General features: G+C 36.3%; 1 protein-coding gene across 4 annotated transcripts in view; it reads right to left on the bottom strand.

Annotated features, from left to right (window-relative positions):
* Positions 1 to 135: 135 nt before the first annotated feature.
* CLASP2 (cytoplasmic linker associated protein 2) overlaps positions 136 to 16,578 on the bottom strand; it is a 189,952-nt gene continuing 173,509 nt past the window's right edge. For all 4 annotated transcript variants that reach the window (XM_082848265.1, XM_082848267.1, XM_082848266.1 and 1 more), the window contains 6 exons: positions 15,022 to 15,250; positions 8,459 to 8,652; positions 7,831 to 7,959; positions 5,460 to 5,666; positions 4,280 to 4,396; positions 136 to 1,860 (listed from right to left, as the gene is read on the bottom strand). In XM_082848265.1, coding sequence (XP_082704391.1) covers positions 1,774 to 1,860; positions 4,280 to 4,396; positions 5,460 to 5,666; positions 7,831 to 7,959; positions 8,459 to 8,652; positions 15,022 to 15,250 — 963 coding nt within the window. In that variant the 3' untranslated portion in view covers positions 136 to 1,773. The remainder of the gene's footprint in view (positions 1,861 to 4,279; positions 4,397 to 5,459; positions 5,667 to 7,830; positions 7,960 to 8,458; positions 8,653 to 15,021; positions 15,251 to 16,578) is intronic.

The following is a 16,578-nucleotide window of genomic DNA, read 5'->3' as shown; positions in this document are numbered from 1 at the left end:
GATGCACTTACAAATTCATGAGAATACCACGGAAACAGGACTTTCTAAACATTTTAAAAAACCTAGTTATGAGATAAGTGACTTGTCACACAGTGAGACGGAAAAACAACTGATATACATTGTTAATTTGTTCAAGTAATGTTATGTACAGTTTTATTGCCAGTATATGCACAACAGTAAGCATAGAACTATAAATACACAATGTAATTAACAGTAGAAAACAAAATTGTTACAGATAAAGGGGGGGATATAGAGAAACTATTTTCCTGCTGCTAGAACAAAAAGGAAGGAAGGTAAAAGCCTATCACAAATCATCCATTCAGAACTCTTGCCTTAAATTCTTTACATACATTTCTACATTTTTTTGATTAAACAAAGAAAGTACAGCTAACTCTGTAACAAAAGCAAATTGCCTCCCTAATAGGTATTTGCCTTTCCAGTCAAATTCACTTTATGTTAGGATTTTTTAAAAAGTCAAGATGAGAAATCATTAGTATCCTGGTTCCAAATTACCAAATTTGCCTTCCACCAAAACTGGTAATTTTTGAAAGTTGGTTGCACATGAAAATAAGAGGTGTAGCAAAAGGTGATTAAAAAAATTTGTTAAAAAGTAACAGAAAATCACCCTTTTAATAGTTTTCCAAAAGACACTATAGGCAGCAGCTCAGTTAAAAGTATTAGCCCTGAAGAGGTAGAGAATTTGAGCCCATTATACAAAGATAATAACCTTGGCACCATCTTCTCTCTCATCAGGATCAACGTTTTCAAGTAAGACAATTTCACGGTAAAAGGAAACCAGGTTCCACCATTTAAAGAAAAGGTGCTGTCGACTCCCATGTCTCAATAATTAGTTTGTTTATTAAATGAGAAACAGAAGACGGTCAAGGACACACATGCACTTGATTTTTTTTTTATGTTTCCATTATCAAGTTTATTCATAAGTGAATTTGATATTAATAAATAAAAAAAGCATCATTCACAACAAAGATAAACAAACCAAAAAACCCTGCAATGAAACCTTCTATTTCAATAAGTAACAGGAAAAACACAGGCTGATGATTTGGTACAGCTTTCTTAAGGGATCATAGAGGGGACATGGTTTTAAATAAAGATGGCAAGATCAACAACCAACAAAGGATATCAGCCTTACAGAACTGGCTGATTCTGTAACATTTCTTTGAGGTCTTAGTTTTAAACTACAGATCACCCCAAAGAAGTTGCAACTAATTAATGACGTGTATCACCATCACACCAACAGAGTCCAGCTGTAGTTCAGATTAGTCCTGCTTTATTTCACATCATTTCAATATTTCTAGCATAGGACATGATACGGAACAAAACTCAAAGTAGCAATAAAAATATTATTCTGCATTTGAATAAAGGCCAAAAAATGTTTTAGACTGTTAAACTTTTAAAGCTTTAAGCATTCCTGTTTAACCAGCATTTTAAAAAATGTATACAGTCATAACACTGGCAAAGGTTAATGGGAGGACAAAGAAGTAAAACATGTGAAATGATGAATTAGATTAAAAATTACTTTGTATTGACCAACTGATGTTAATACTGCTTCTTTTGAATTTGGAATAACTATCATAAAAGTTACATGCAGACTGAGGATAGCCCTCTGTTACAGAAAATACAAAACAAAACAAAAAACTAAAACTGGGAAACAATGGTAACTTCCAAAAGATGTATTTGAAAATTTCCTTTCATTGATGAGGGTGGTCTGTCTGTCCTTTCTTTGAGAGACCTGGTTCACTTCCATCAGCTTCACTAACTTTGTCCAGAAACATCAGTAGTGGGATCAGCTCCTCCAGAACCTGTTTGTGCGCGTTTGATGTAAAGATTCAGTAGCTTCATCTGCAGATTCAAGCCAAACACGTCATTTGAGAAAGCTGCTCTAAATTATTGTAAGATGCTCATTAAAAAAAATTATACATATGTGAGCTTCAAAAGATATTTTAGACTGAGGGGTTATTATAATGCCCCAGTTACTGTTGATAATTAAGAATTTCAAAAAAAAATTTTAAGTCTCAGTTTGTTCAGGACAGTATTCTAGCATGCCTTTTCAAAAAATGTTATAGTGATAACATACAAAACTTAGAAAAAGAAGTCACCATCAAGACAATAATGATAAACATTTGAGCAGTATGTGCTATACAATATACTGCCTTAAATTCTCTCTTTTTATCTTCACAACATTTTACAGATGAGGAAATTGAGATACAGGATGTGCCATCCCTGCCTAAGGTCACAGGGGTAGAGAGAAGTGGGCCAGGAGAGGCAACTAGGCACTTGGGCTCCAGCACCCAAGATCTCAGACAACTACGTCACTGCTCTCCTAACAAGAATGTTTTTGATTTCTCTGTGTCATTTTGCAGTCGTTATTGTATGAGATCATATTTTTATAGTTTGGAATCAAAGCACATCCAATTCTGTTTTCTACTTTTTTTTCACCTAATGTCATTCTCAGGTATTTTTCCTACCTACTGTCTTCACATGCAACATTACTACTGGCTGCCTAGTATTCTGGTAAAGTGCTGAATTTTAATTCTTCTACAGACAACTCTGGATTATCAGGACCTAACTTAAATTTATGACAAAACTCAGGATACATTTTTCTCTGAAAACCACTTTGTTGTTCAAAGTTTGCTTTTTTAACATTGTCTTTGACCGAAGGGTTTTTGACCGAAGGGTCTTTGACCGAAGATTCAGAGGCTCACTGAACGCCCCCCGCACCCATGAAACTATGTGTAAAATTTAACTGTATGCATTTATTTTTCTTGGGATGAGATTATAGCTAAAGCTCAAAGTGGTCTGTAACACAGAAAAGGTTAAGAACCACTGCTTTCCCTTTCTTTCTTTCTTTCAGCCACGTCACACAGCATGTGGAATCTGAGTTCCCTGACCAGGGATCAAACCTGTGCCCCCTGCAGTGGAAGCACAGAGTGTTAACCACTGGACCTCCAGGAAGTCCCTAGAACCACTGCTTTAATCTATCTATAACTTGTATAGGTATTTATTGTAAGGTATATACCTGAGCTCTTTTTCTTTCTATGTATTTTTTCTTCCCTTTGCTACTTAAAAAATAAATTTGATTATAGTAATGACAACTGTTAGGATTTGGGGAAACTTTTTATATGAAGGTGAGTGTCTTGCCAGTTAACTGGTTCATAAACCATAATTCAACAATCATAGTTTATCCTCACCCCTTAGAACAAATGTCAAGGTTTTGATAGTATCAAAGAAATGAAGAAAGCAAGACTGATTTTGTGTTTTTTTGCATCTTAAGGACTAATTGGAAAATTTATTTTAACATAACAAATCAAAGTTAAACATTTATTGTGATCATAATAAGAACAGAAAGAGGAAAAACAAATACTTGATTATCATAGTTCATAAAGGAAATTTTTTTTAATGTTCAATTTTTCCATATTTGGGGACATATAAATCCATGGATATATAACTATTATTTATTTATTTTATTATTATTTATTTATCTATTATTCTTAATTAAACAGCCCTTGGGGGTAAGGATTTACCCCCTTAAATCCTTAAGGGGGGGTAAATCTATTTGGGGGTAAATCTATTATTTATCTATTATTTATTTATTTATCTATTATTCTTAATTAAACAGCCCTTGGGGGTAAGGATTTCGGTGTGGGAGTGAGGAGAGTCAGTTGGTGATCAATAAATAACCAGAAGCTGTAGGCATTTTTTTCACAGCAGTCTACCAACCACCCTACCAAACCACTGACCTCACCTGAGTAACAGATGTGAAAGTACAAACAGCTAAACTGCAAACGGTAAGAGGAATAAGTTGGATTCGCAAAGCTTAATTAAAATCCAAATAACAAATTTACTCTTTTTATTTAAATTAATTAATTAACTTTTGGCTGTGCTGGGTCCCCATTGCTGCACGCAGGCCTCCTCTAGTTGCGGCGAAAAGGGGCCACTCCTCGTTGTGGTTTGGGCTTGTCATTGCGGTGGCTTCTCTTGTTGTGGAGCATGGGCTCTAGGCACGCGGGCTTCAGTAGTTGTGGCTCGCGGGATCTAGAGTGCAGGACCAGCAGTTGTGGCACACGGGCTTAGCTGCTCCACAGCATGTGGGATCTTCCTGGACCAGGGCTCAAACCCACGTCCCCTGCATTGGCAGGCGGATTCTCAACCACTGCCCCACCAGGGAAGCCCCCAAATTTACTCTTTAACACACTCAAAGAACTAAATTTTGAAGAAGGACCCACAGCCACCATCTTTAGAACAGAGCAGCACTACTTACTTTACTGCCAGTGAGCTGACTGAGATGTGGTTTTAGTTCATCACCAATTACCGCATGAACAGCCACCAGGCAGAAGACACAAGCTTTCCGAACACTGCTCTCCGAATTATCATAACCCTGGGAAGAAAAGTCCTTGTTAGCACTCCTGCAGGATCTGAGGAAAGTACCATTCCAGAGACAGACGTGCAACTCAAAGAGGAGATCCCAAGTATGCTGAGGAGACAGAGCTTTACTGACTGGACAAAGTTAATTTCTCACCTTTTCAGGCAGAGACGTGCCCTTCCCTCCTCCACCTCCCCTTCGGCATCCCCACTCCACTGTCAGACTTCCTTATCGGGTTCTTTCTTACTTAGCTTGGAAAGCTGCAATCCTCTGACTCTGGGGCTGCCCCTCTGCCACTCCACCCTGCCAAAGTCTCTGAAGTAACCTTCCTAAAGCATTCAGCTGTAGTGAATTCAACAGCTCCTCACTATTGAATAAAACCTAAACTCCTTGGCCTGGCAGTCAAGGCACTCCTGTAATCCAGGCTGAATTAATCTTAACATCTGGCCCATCCCTACCATTACTCTAAGTTATTCATCCAACAAACATTTATTCAGTACCCACTATATGTATGACACACACCTATTATGTATATTCTGTTCTTAGCACCAAAGTACAGATAAGAAAGGAAAAGATTTGGATCTTATCTTCAAGGACCTCACAATTTAGTAGTATTTGGCTTAGAACAGTCACAAAGGTAATACTATAGAAGCACAAAGAAATGAATGATTAACGCTCTTCAGGAGGGATCTTAATATATATACCATGTAATATTAGTCATTAAAATTACATTATAGAATATTATTTATTGGATGGAAAAAGTTCACAATCTATGATTAAGTTAAGCAAAGCATGTTACAAAATATGACCCCATTTTTTAGAAGTATTTATATGTATGGGTTTGTATGCGTAGAAAAAAAACCACATTAAATGGTAAGTTACCATGCTAAATGGTAAGTTTTATGTTATGTATATTCTACCACACACACACACAGCTAATTACAGAAAGTCTTTGCTCCGAACACCTAAGACAGCAGGAAGGCTTGGTCATGCCACTAGTGTTGCCTTGCAAGTGCCTAAAATAACTGAGTCCCAAATGTATCACACATAGCTTATTCCTCCAAGCTTTGCTGCTTACCTGTATTAGGCCTGGCATAATCTCTGGCAAAAGCAGGTTAAGGGTTTCCTTGGAAACTCTCTCTATCACTTTTGTTTGCATTTTGATTGCAGCCAGATTAATTGGGTAATCTGCAGTTTGGATGATGGGACAAAGCACTTTGATGCACTGCTCCGGACTGATTGAAGTGGCCAACACTGACGCAGCTTCCTCAGCAGATCTCACCACCTAAAACAAAGAGGTCAACATTTAGCAGGGAAGTAATTTTGTAAAACGTATACTGTGGCCTGGATGTATACATTTCATGAAATAAGTCCTAGGACGTGATATCTGGGATTTTCTTTGAAAACACTAAACAAACAAACATAAAAGGTGAGGGTACAGATAAAACAGGTTTGGTAAAACGTTGATAACTGTTGAAGCCAGAAGATGGAAACATGGTGCTTTTTTACATCATTCTTCCTTCATTTGTGTTCTCTTAATGTTGGCTTGATTCAGTGATTAAAAGCAACTTTAACATGATATTGTGGTCTAGTTCTGCAGGGGAGTGGAGGCTCTGTCCGCCTAGACTACACTGTGACTGGAGTCCTCTGCATCAGCCACGCTGAGACCCTGCTCATTGTTAGGACCCTCAACTCCAGGAGGGCTTGTGCCTTTTATCAAGTTATTAACAAAATAAAATAAAAATCATTTCATTAATATGTTATCAAGTTAACAGGCTATTTCCCCTACTGTTCATAATGATTTTCTTTCCTTCTATATTGGACTTGGGGAGGGTAAAACACTGGTTCTGCAATGAAGAGAAGAAACAGTTATCTATATTTTTATTGGAAGCTGTAATCTCTAAAGATGGTCTTGAAAACATGTAAAAATTATTGCTTTTGCTGCTACTTTGGTATTGTCTCATTTGTGCTCTCAATCTGTGAGAGGTACTTAGAAAGGTATAGTGGAAAATACACTGCAAGTCAGAAGACCTAGGGCTAATTTCAACTCTAACAGCTTAAGAATGTCAATTTTATCTTTGGTAAAAACTGGTATGCTACAAGGCCTTATTTAGGTCAGAAGGTGGATAACTAAAGTACAAATATTACATAGCTTTTTTAAGCCTTCAGCAAGATGTTACAGATGTACCACTACTAAACACCAAGTGGATTTTTTAAAAAATTGGATTAAAAATCCAGGTAGATTTAAAAGTTATGGCTCACTCTCCTATAAGATTCACAGTCTCAGCTTCTGAAAAGTGAATTACCCAGAGGGTTTCGATTTTTTCATATCCTCACCAACATTTCTTCATGTGTGTGAAGTGTGGTATTTCATTGTGGTTTTAGCTTCACTTCCCTAAAGACTAATGAGGGTGAGAATCCTTTTATGTGCTTATTGGCTATTTGTATATCTTCTTTGAAGAAATGTCAACTCAGATCCTTTGCTCATTGAAAAACTGAGTTATTTACCTTTTCATTGTTGAGTTATGAGAGTTCTTTATATATTATGGTGGTTAGTCCCTTATCAGACATGATTTGCAAAAATTTTCTCCTGTGTTATGGGTTGTCTTTTCACTTTCCTGAGAGCATCCTTTGAAGCACAAGAGTTTTTAATTTTGATAAAGTTCAATTTACTCTTTTTTTCCTTGTTGATTATTTCTGCTTTTGGTATTGTATCTAAGAAACTATTGCCTAACCCAAGGTAACAAAGATTCACACCTATGCTTTCTTCTGAGAGTTTTACAGTTTTAAATCTTATACTTAACTTTAATCTATTTTGTCTCACTGCTGTTTTAACTTTCTTTTTTTGACTTGTCTTTTGCTTATGTATTGCTCTGATGCTTTCTCTTAGAGTTGCAGTCCCTATTTGAAACTTGCTTTTCTAATTATTTTAATGAAAGTCCTTATGATTATCTCATCTCACTGATTATCTCATCAGTGTCATTGGTCATGATGGGGATATCCGGACTATAATGTAACAAGACAGGTTTACAGGACTCTTTCAGGAAAGCTGTACTCATTGTTTTACTGAGTAAACTTTTAACAGACGTCTAGCTCCTATAGGCAATTTACCACTTTAAAATAACAATGATTCTTATCTTCATTAGTTATTTTAAAAAAACAAATTCTTATTGGTAAATGGAAAGTGAAGTTAAGATTGGTGAACTCTAAATGGAAATCTAAAAGTGAATTATAGGAGAAAATGAAATCATATAAATTATATCCTAGAGCTCACCTATTTTAGGTAAAAGGCCATGGTATCAATATAATTAGTTAAACAGAAAAGATTATATGTTTGCTTCTCAATCAGATACTACCTTGAACATTAAGAAAAAGCTTGCTAAGAGTACTTTCAAACAACATTTGTATGTTTCATGCAATAATATCAGAAGTACTGTCAGGTCACTTACCTCCTTATGAGGATCTTTATGTGCTTCCAGTGTTTTCATGACAGTCAGTTCTGCATAGTTTTTAAATCTTGCTGGTTGATGCCTTAGGATTTCTCTTAAAACCTTTAATGCCAAAGCCCTGATTGTAGGCTAAGAAGAAATATTTTAATGTTTTTAATATTTTGGGTTGTAGACGATCTTTATATTTTCCATTTCTGTAACTTAAGGGTCTTAATATGGGTTGCGGGAATTGTAGACAACTGCATAAAATATGCGGTATATTACACAATTAAGTTTTCACATCTCTAGTTGAAAACTAATACTTCTTAAAGAAACCAAGAACCACTACATTCTATTAAAAAGGAAGTTTTACTTTTGAACAACTAATTCAAATATGCAAAAAAAAGTACTCTCCTATAAAAATTTTGTCAGCAACCTTTCATTTTCCCTGTTGTCAACTGTTGAAAATCACTGAGCTGCTTGGTTGGGAAGAAAAAGTACTTTACAGTGAAAATTTCAGGCAGAAAGAAGCAGCAGAAAAGACTCATTTTCCCAATTTCCAAATCTGTGTAGCACTTGATTAATAGGCAATGACAGGCAATCCAAGACAGGAAAAACAGGCTATTGTTTACATATTCTGCCGTTTTACCTCTTTATCCCCAAGGGTTTCAAGCAATAAAAGTAATATTGTTTTGAAGTGTTCATCCCAAACACTGAAAGATTCTTCCTGTGTCAGTTTCATGAGTTCATAGAGGGCGATTTTTCTTTCTTCTACACGTTCATTATGGTTAGACAACTCCTTCAATAACTCTGCAACCAGGTCAGAATGGTCTAGGGAAAGATCTGTCATAAGGACATGATGTTAATTCTGTAACTTTATAGGTCAACTTTCACAAGTATGGGGATGACAACGTTATAACATCATGAACACAAACAGAAAGTTGCTTGTAAAAAAAAAACCCCAAAACAAAGAAAAATGACCAAGTAATATTCTTTTCCATTTGTCATCCCCAAAACCTCAATGCTAGTTTAAAACCATTTATAATAAAAATTCACAGGAGAATTGTATAATGAACCCCCATGTGCCCATCACCCAGATTTAAAAATTATTAAGATTTTACCATTCTTACATCATCTTTGTACCCCCCCCCAACTTTTTTTCTGAAAAATTTTTAGCAAATCCCAAATGTATCATTTCATCCTTACACACTTCAGCATGCACTTCTATGTTGTCATGCCAGGAGGCTCACAGTGTCTGGGTACTCAATTTTCAGCGATACTAATAAATGATCACTGGATTTAACTGGTAACAACTTGATCCCACCGTTGTAAAGTTCCCCTTCAACCTTTTAACTAATGATTTCACCCACTGATGTTGCTAAATCAATTATTTTATTAGGAGTTAAAAATGGGTTGGAATTCTTCTTTGAGAGTGAGTTTATCAACTAGAGCTATTTTGATTGCCCTGAAATGCAGTTTGATAGAAAAGGCAGAATACCTAATATATTTCCCTTTAAATTTCTAAGTCAAGAGTTGGGCCCAGTGGTTATCAAGGAGTTTTCATTTGTTTTTGCTTTCTTTTTTTAAAGTATAATTATGAACTCATGAATTTTATGAATGTTAAAGGACACACTGTTTATTTTTCGAAGTCATCAGATAATGCTTTGAGAAATCTTTGTAGGAAAGACAGTTAAATCCAAAAGCTCACATTAGAACATTAAAAAATACCAGAGTTCTTCCTAAATTCTTTTGATGATAAAATACATGATCAATTCAGGTTTGAGGGACTTGGGCAGGCATTTGCTTGAGCTTGTGCCATAGACTCTTTTCCCTTCTAACTCATTCTCTGGAATAAAATAATCACAGAACATGGTGCCTGAGCCTAGAAGGTACACCTGGGGTCACCCCCTCTGCCAAGTCTCCAGGAAAGACAGCTAACACTGTGGAGCTGTGTTCTCTGTGGCTTCACCTGGCATGAGTATGCTGGCCTTTTGGAGAGGGTTGCTGCCTACAAAAGGAAATGCTCAAGAGGAAAGAGCACTTTTCCCAAAAATGAACTTTGAGGTTGTAGTTTGCCAGATGGTTCACAACGGGTCCATAAAAACAGAAGCTACTGTGCCTCATCCTGCCAGCTGGTTAGCCACTGACCTAGCGATACCAATGGCCTGACATTATAGGTCTCAGGGAACCCACAACTACAAGTAGGGAGAGAAAAGTTATATTTCACTTAAGAGGATTCAGAAAACTGAGGAAAGGAAATCAAGCTGAACTACTAGAACAGATGACTTCTACTGGAACAAAACTAACAGATGATAGGGAAGGGAAACTGAACCAAAATGTAATGATAATATTCACTGCCTATAAAAAAGGAAGTTTGTTAGGACAACTTTTGTGGAACTATAATAAGAGCACGAAGAACTTCTGGTCCCCAAACACTCATACACAGAGCACAAAATGTGATTACTGAATTTAAAAACTTGAGATAATCTGGAAAGAATGATCACTGAGGAGAACTAAATTAGGGTTTTGGAAGATCCGGAAGAACCTCTGCAAAATGCAGAGCAAAACCATGAAAAATGAGAAATTTGAGTTCAAAGATCTTAACTTGGAGAATAAAAACTGTCTTATAAGAATTTCATTTGTATAGACCAACTTTAGAATAATATTGCTGGCTTAACAAGAACTACTGCAGCAGGATCAATACATCTCTATAAACCACTCAAAAATCACTCCTGTGAAGTTACATTATCAGACTTTCAAAGATGTCATAAAATCATTCTGATAAGAGTATATTTTATTTCAGCTGAATCAAGGGAAATCTCAAGAAAGTGCTTTGTTTCAAAGGAACTCAGTTCTCCTCTTCATGAATATAGGTTTTGTAATTACTCTAGAAGATAATTAGAAATGACTTGTCATATAATGGTCTGGACAGATGACTGACAGGAAAATAACTTCTGCCAAAGAAAGCACATAAATTATTTGTTAAAAACTGAACTATTTATGTCATACAAACGAGATAAACCTAACGTACTGAATTAATTAAGATAAAGTATAATCAACTGTATTTCCTCTTCTGACACATACAAGCGTTGTTGTTCTGTGAAAAGAACACAGGCTCTGGAGTCTCACCAAGCCTCTGCCCCTTAGTCTTTGTGTGATAGGAGCACACTCTCAATTATTGTGGAGGCTGGGTTTTCTTATCAGTAAAATGGGAAAATAGCACGCACTTCCTAGGGTCATGGTGAGGACCTGGGCCTGAAATATGAGTCTCCCTTGAATAACAGTATCACCCTCACTAGAGGTAGTACATATTCTGGAATATTATAGTCCCTGGTAAACTTTACAAAGGTCATAATTAGAACTGGCCATTAGTGGGTTTGACTTATTAGTTTTGATAAATGTATCACTAATGTGTGTTATCTGTCTGTAATATGTACAGACACATCTGAGTAAGAGAGATACTTAATAAGTCTCAGAATTTTAAAACAAATTCCTACTTGAACAAAATAATTATCTCCTGCCAAAAGTTTTATATTTTAAAAACAAAATAAGGAGAAATTTTACTTGGGGGCAGGGCATAAAAGAAAAATTAAAACAGCAAAATGGAGGTCAATATGTTAAAAAAGATAATGTCAGCAATGTTTACAATAAAATAATGTCAAATAAGGTCTTCCCCACCTCAAATTTAAAAAAGAAAATAGACAGTAGATGAAAACAATTGCTATATGAAGCTTGGAACAACTACTATTTTGGTGTAACTGAAGGCTTATCTATCTTCAAATGTTTCAGAAGTCAATCAAGTATTATGCTGTGAAGAAATAACGTTCTCAAGTTCAAAAATATTCTACCCAGTTAGGTTTCAGTTATATAATTTCCAAAGATATTTTCCTTTAACAAATGAGAAATATATGATCCTTAGTAAAGGAGAAGAGAATTAGACAATAAGGGGGTGACCTTGCTAAGTTGTCATAATTTTGGCTTTGTGGTACTTGTGATATATCAAGCCTCAACATGAGAAACTGGTAAAAACACAATTCCTCAATCTCATAAAATGAAGATGTTTTTCCATTTATCAAAATTACAGGCCTGGGGACAGATTCCCAGGCAGAGTATGGAGGGTTTCCACACGTGAGAGTGGGAAAGATAGGGTTTCAAGAGCTCAGCTAGAACAAGAAGTGAGTCCACATGTAGTGGCAACCAGGTGTTATGTGTCAGAGCCCAAGCAGAATGGCATTGAGGCCAAGGAAGTTGAGGGTGGAATGGTAGAGCCCAGCAGGGTGGGGAGTGCATCCGCGCAGGTGAGGAGGTGGTGGCAGAGATGGAGAACTGGCTGCACACAGGAGGATTGATCAAATAAGTAAGTATATTCAAGATAACGGAAGTCAGGTTTCTCACAGGGGGTTATTAATATGGAAAGGGAGAAACTAAAATTAACCTTATGGTGCTAGACTAGAATTGGAGTTATTGGTATAAACACATAGCTTTTGACAGATACAGCAATAGATATAAATCAGCGTGCACGCGTGTATACACACGTACGTGCATACACAAACACACACACTCCTTAGCTCTAGTCACTTAAGAGGTCTGGGGAGTAGTGATGTCCCACCAGCATTGAGTACACCTAGTGCCCAGACTTTAGTCTTTAAAGACCATTTTCTGTTAAAAGAAACCAAGGATCGATCCTTGGAGAAATGATTGATTCTAGGACTGAAGCAAGGACGGTATAAGATTTTGCTGTGTCAGAATGTAAGAATGGGGACATGTTAAAAGGACACAAAAGCCAGCTTGAATGGGATCTTGATGGTCAAATTAAGGACAATTTGAGCATCAAAATAAATAAAAACAGTTAAACATTATAGCCCATTGAATACAACAGGAAACTATGTGTCTGTACAGTTATAAATATTTATTTTTTTAAAATAAATAAAATTTAAGTTTAATGAGGAACAGGATATTTACAGTTTTAAAGTACCTCTCCACAAAACACTTATTAATTACAAAATGAGTAACTTCATAGTGGAGAAGCCTGTTAGCAGCACCATAATCAAGTGATCAAAATTACATCACCAATCTTGGGGCAAAGGGAAATCATGTGTTAGTTGAAAGATGCACTGACACTTCTGTGATACTGATGCCAAGAGTACAAAATCTGAATCCAATCATCAGAAACATCAGACAAACCTAAATTGAGGGAAATGCTACAAAATAACTGGTCTTTAACCATCAAAAGTGCCACGGTCATGAAAGCCAAGAAAAGACTGAACACTGAAGGAGACGTGATGATTAAATGCAACAGACATTCTGAACTGGATACTCCACTATAAGATATTATCGGGACAAGTGGAAAAACTCTAAGGATGGATAGTTATTAATGTAGCACTGATAATGCCCTGACTTTGATGAATATATTGTAATTACGCAGGAGACTGTCTTTGTTTATAAAAAGTATGTCCTAAAGTATTTGAAGTGATGGAGCGTCAGTTTGGCAACTTACTCTCAGATGGTTCAAGAAAAAGTTCCTTCTACTGTACTCCCAACTTTTAAGCTTTTGACTATTTTGAAATAATACTTAAAAAAAAACCCTACACATATATATATATATATATATATATATATACCTATATAGTGCATATATATGTGAGATATACATATATATAGCGGAGCCGAAGCAAGAAATGTCAGTTGTGACCTCTGTGCATAAATACTTTAAAACCAATTTAAATTAAGCTGCTAAAGCTAGGTCTCAATCACCAGGCTGTTGCTACTATGCAGGGTTCCAAAGGCACTTTGCTGCTAGGTCCAATTCATACACTTCTGTTATGCTGCTATCATGACTAAACCTCAACAGCATAGTCAACTATTTATGATAGATTAAAATACACCAAAGTGCGTAATTGTGGCGATTTTATAGATTCTTATGTAATTTAGACAGTTTGGTATGTTATCATAATTTTGCCTTTGTGATATATGTGATATATTAAGTCTCTTAACATGACATGTTGGCCAAAATATGATTCATTGACCTCATTAGTAATCAAAGAAATTCAGAAGTGAAGATATTTTTCTATTCATCAAAATTAGAAAAATTAAAAAATAATCTGATATCTAATTTCTCAGTCTTCCTAACAATTAAGGAAATGCTCATTAGGATCACCTATTTTATATCCATCACAATGACAAAAAATGAAAACACTTAAACATTCTGGGTTGGTGAGGAAATCAGTACTACTTAAACTGGCCAAGTGTTCTGAGTTGGTAATTGGTAGTAACTCTCAAAACAAACTTACAGATATCCCTTAATTGGGCAATTCTATCCCTAGAAATCTCTTAGAATTACCTGTATGTGTACATAAATTTTATGCAGAAATATGTTCACTGACAGCAACACTGAGGGAATAAAGGGAAAATCAGAAATTACCTAAGTGTGAAATCATGAGAGTGTTGAGGGGGAGACTTTCAAGTTTATTTACATAAAGTTATATATTACTATACATTACTTAGTTAAGAAAAGAATTAATGGATCATGTAATTTGTAAAGGAAAAGAATGTAACTCCTTACTATTAAAAATAAGTAAAACATTTACAGTGTTCTGTACTTTATAGTCAGTTCTTATACACCTTATCCAAACCTTACTGCATACTGTGATCAGAAGGGCAGGTAACATAGCATCTCCAACCTAGGGACAAGTGAGATTCAGGAAGGTCAACCAACTTCCCAGGTGATGCAGCATAGTGTCAGAGCTTAGACCTAAGCCAACTCCAAATCTTAATGGTAGCTTTTCCCATATTTGGTTCTTGAATGTATCTTATTAAAGAGTTTATGACTTCACACTCAAAAGGCTACTGTAAAGAATGGGTATCCTTTCAAAGGGTTTTGTCATTCTGGTATAAAAATTAATAACTAAATGAAATGTGTCTAGAGATAGACTAAATTTATAAGCTACAACTGGTTTCAGTTGTTTCTGGGAGGTCACTGAGGTTTTCTTGATTTCAAGGATAATATTAGGATGATTAATCTGTCTCTTATTCAGGGTCAGAAAACCACCAAACCACTAGAAATGAGCTCCTAGAAGATGGGAGAGAACGTTCCCACCCCCAAAGATCCTTACTTTTTAGGGAGTTACAATAAAAGAGCATGCATATTTCATTTGCTTCGTTGATTATCAGTCCTCCAAAACACAGACAGTAGCAGCAGGACCCAGGACATACCATCAGGAAACTGGTCAGCATCATCATCAAACATGGCTTCCTTGAGGGCAGACTTATTGAAGGGACTGATGCTATCTGAGTAGTTATACGGATTATAGTCTCGAGAGCGTGGAGAGGAGTGAGCAGGCATCGAATGGAGCAATGAAGTTTTATTATCAAGGGCTGTTTGGCTTGAGTCAGTAGCATCACCTCCTGCTCTTGGGTCAGACATCCCAGGACCGCCACATGTCTATTAATGGGAAGGGGAAGGCAGAGCAAATTAACTCCTTTTTAAATCTCTTTGAAATTCTAAAAAGATATTTCCCTACTGCTTCAAAGGCTATTTTAAAAAGGTAACAATAACCAGCCAAAAAAAAATTAAGTAATGGAAATCAACATGATGAGTTAAAACTTACATGCAAAAAGTCACAGTTTTTTATAAAGAGATGTAAAGAAACCACAGCCATAAGGGCAAATAAGAACTGTAAAAGAATGCTGTCTCTCCTCCTAGAGAATGGACTTGAGGACAGGGGAGGGGGAAGCATAAGCTGGGACAAAGTGAGAGAGTGGTAGTGTATATATGGACATATATACACTACCAAATGTAAGATAGATAGCTAGTGGGAAGCAGTCACATAGCACAGGGAGATCAGCTCGGTGCTTTGTGACCAGCTAGAGGGGTGGGATAGGGAAGATGGGAGGGAGGGAGACGCAAGTGGGAAGAGATATGGGGATATATGTATATGTATAACTGATTCACTTTGTTATAAGGCAGAAACTAACACACCATTGTAAAGCAATTATACTCCAATAAAAATGTTAAAAAAAAAAAAGAATCCTGTCTCTAATGATTCCTATAGTTTCCTTGCCAGTGGCTTGATCAAGCAATATATACAATGTGACTAGCAACAGTTTCTCTACGCCAGTTAAAGATACAAAAGGACTTTCATTAGCAACACTTTCATTAGCAACACAGAACTAAAAGCTTAAGGTTGTAAATTATACAATGACAGTGTGTCCAACAAAGTATAAAAAAACCAAATTAAAAAAAGGCCTACTTAAGAAAAAATAAAAACGTCCCAAAAGGACTGCATAACTTTTGGAAGGATGCCTGATGGAGTTCGGGCACATCAACATACTTATCAAAATATCAATTGTGATCATCAATATCACCATTACCACCATCTACTGAGCAACTCTGTGCCAAGTCGTTAGCTAGGTGCTTCACAAATATCCTTTAAATATTTGCTGTGCGCCTTTTCCATGCTAGGTATTATTCTTGGCACTAGGGATATATTCTTGAACAAACGAGAGAATGCTGTCTATCCTCATGAAGTTTACATTCTAGTGGAGGGAAAGAGACATTAAGAAAACATAATGAATAAGTAAAGTATGTGGTACAGTAGGAGGTAATTAGTGTATGGGAGGCAGTACAGTATTAAAGGGATCATGAGTGCCGAGGTGGAAGAGAGGAGGCTGAAGATTAAATAGGGTGGTCACTGAGAAGCTACTGGAGCAAAGACTTGGAGGAAGTGAGGAAACTGGCCATGGCTATCTGCAGGAAGAATGTTTAAGGCA

The sequence above is a fragment of the Leucopleurus acutus genome, assembly GCF_964270905.1.
Source record: "Leucopleurus acutus genome assembly, chromosome: 10".
Classification (NCBI taxonomy): Eukaryota; Metazoa; Chordata; class Mammalia; order Artiodactyla; family Delphinidae; genus Leucopleurus; species Leucopleurus acutus.
This window is presented reverse-complemented; position numbering and strand designations above follow the sequence as displayed.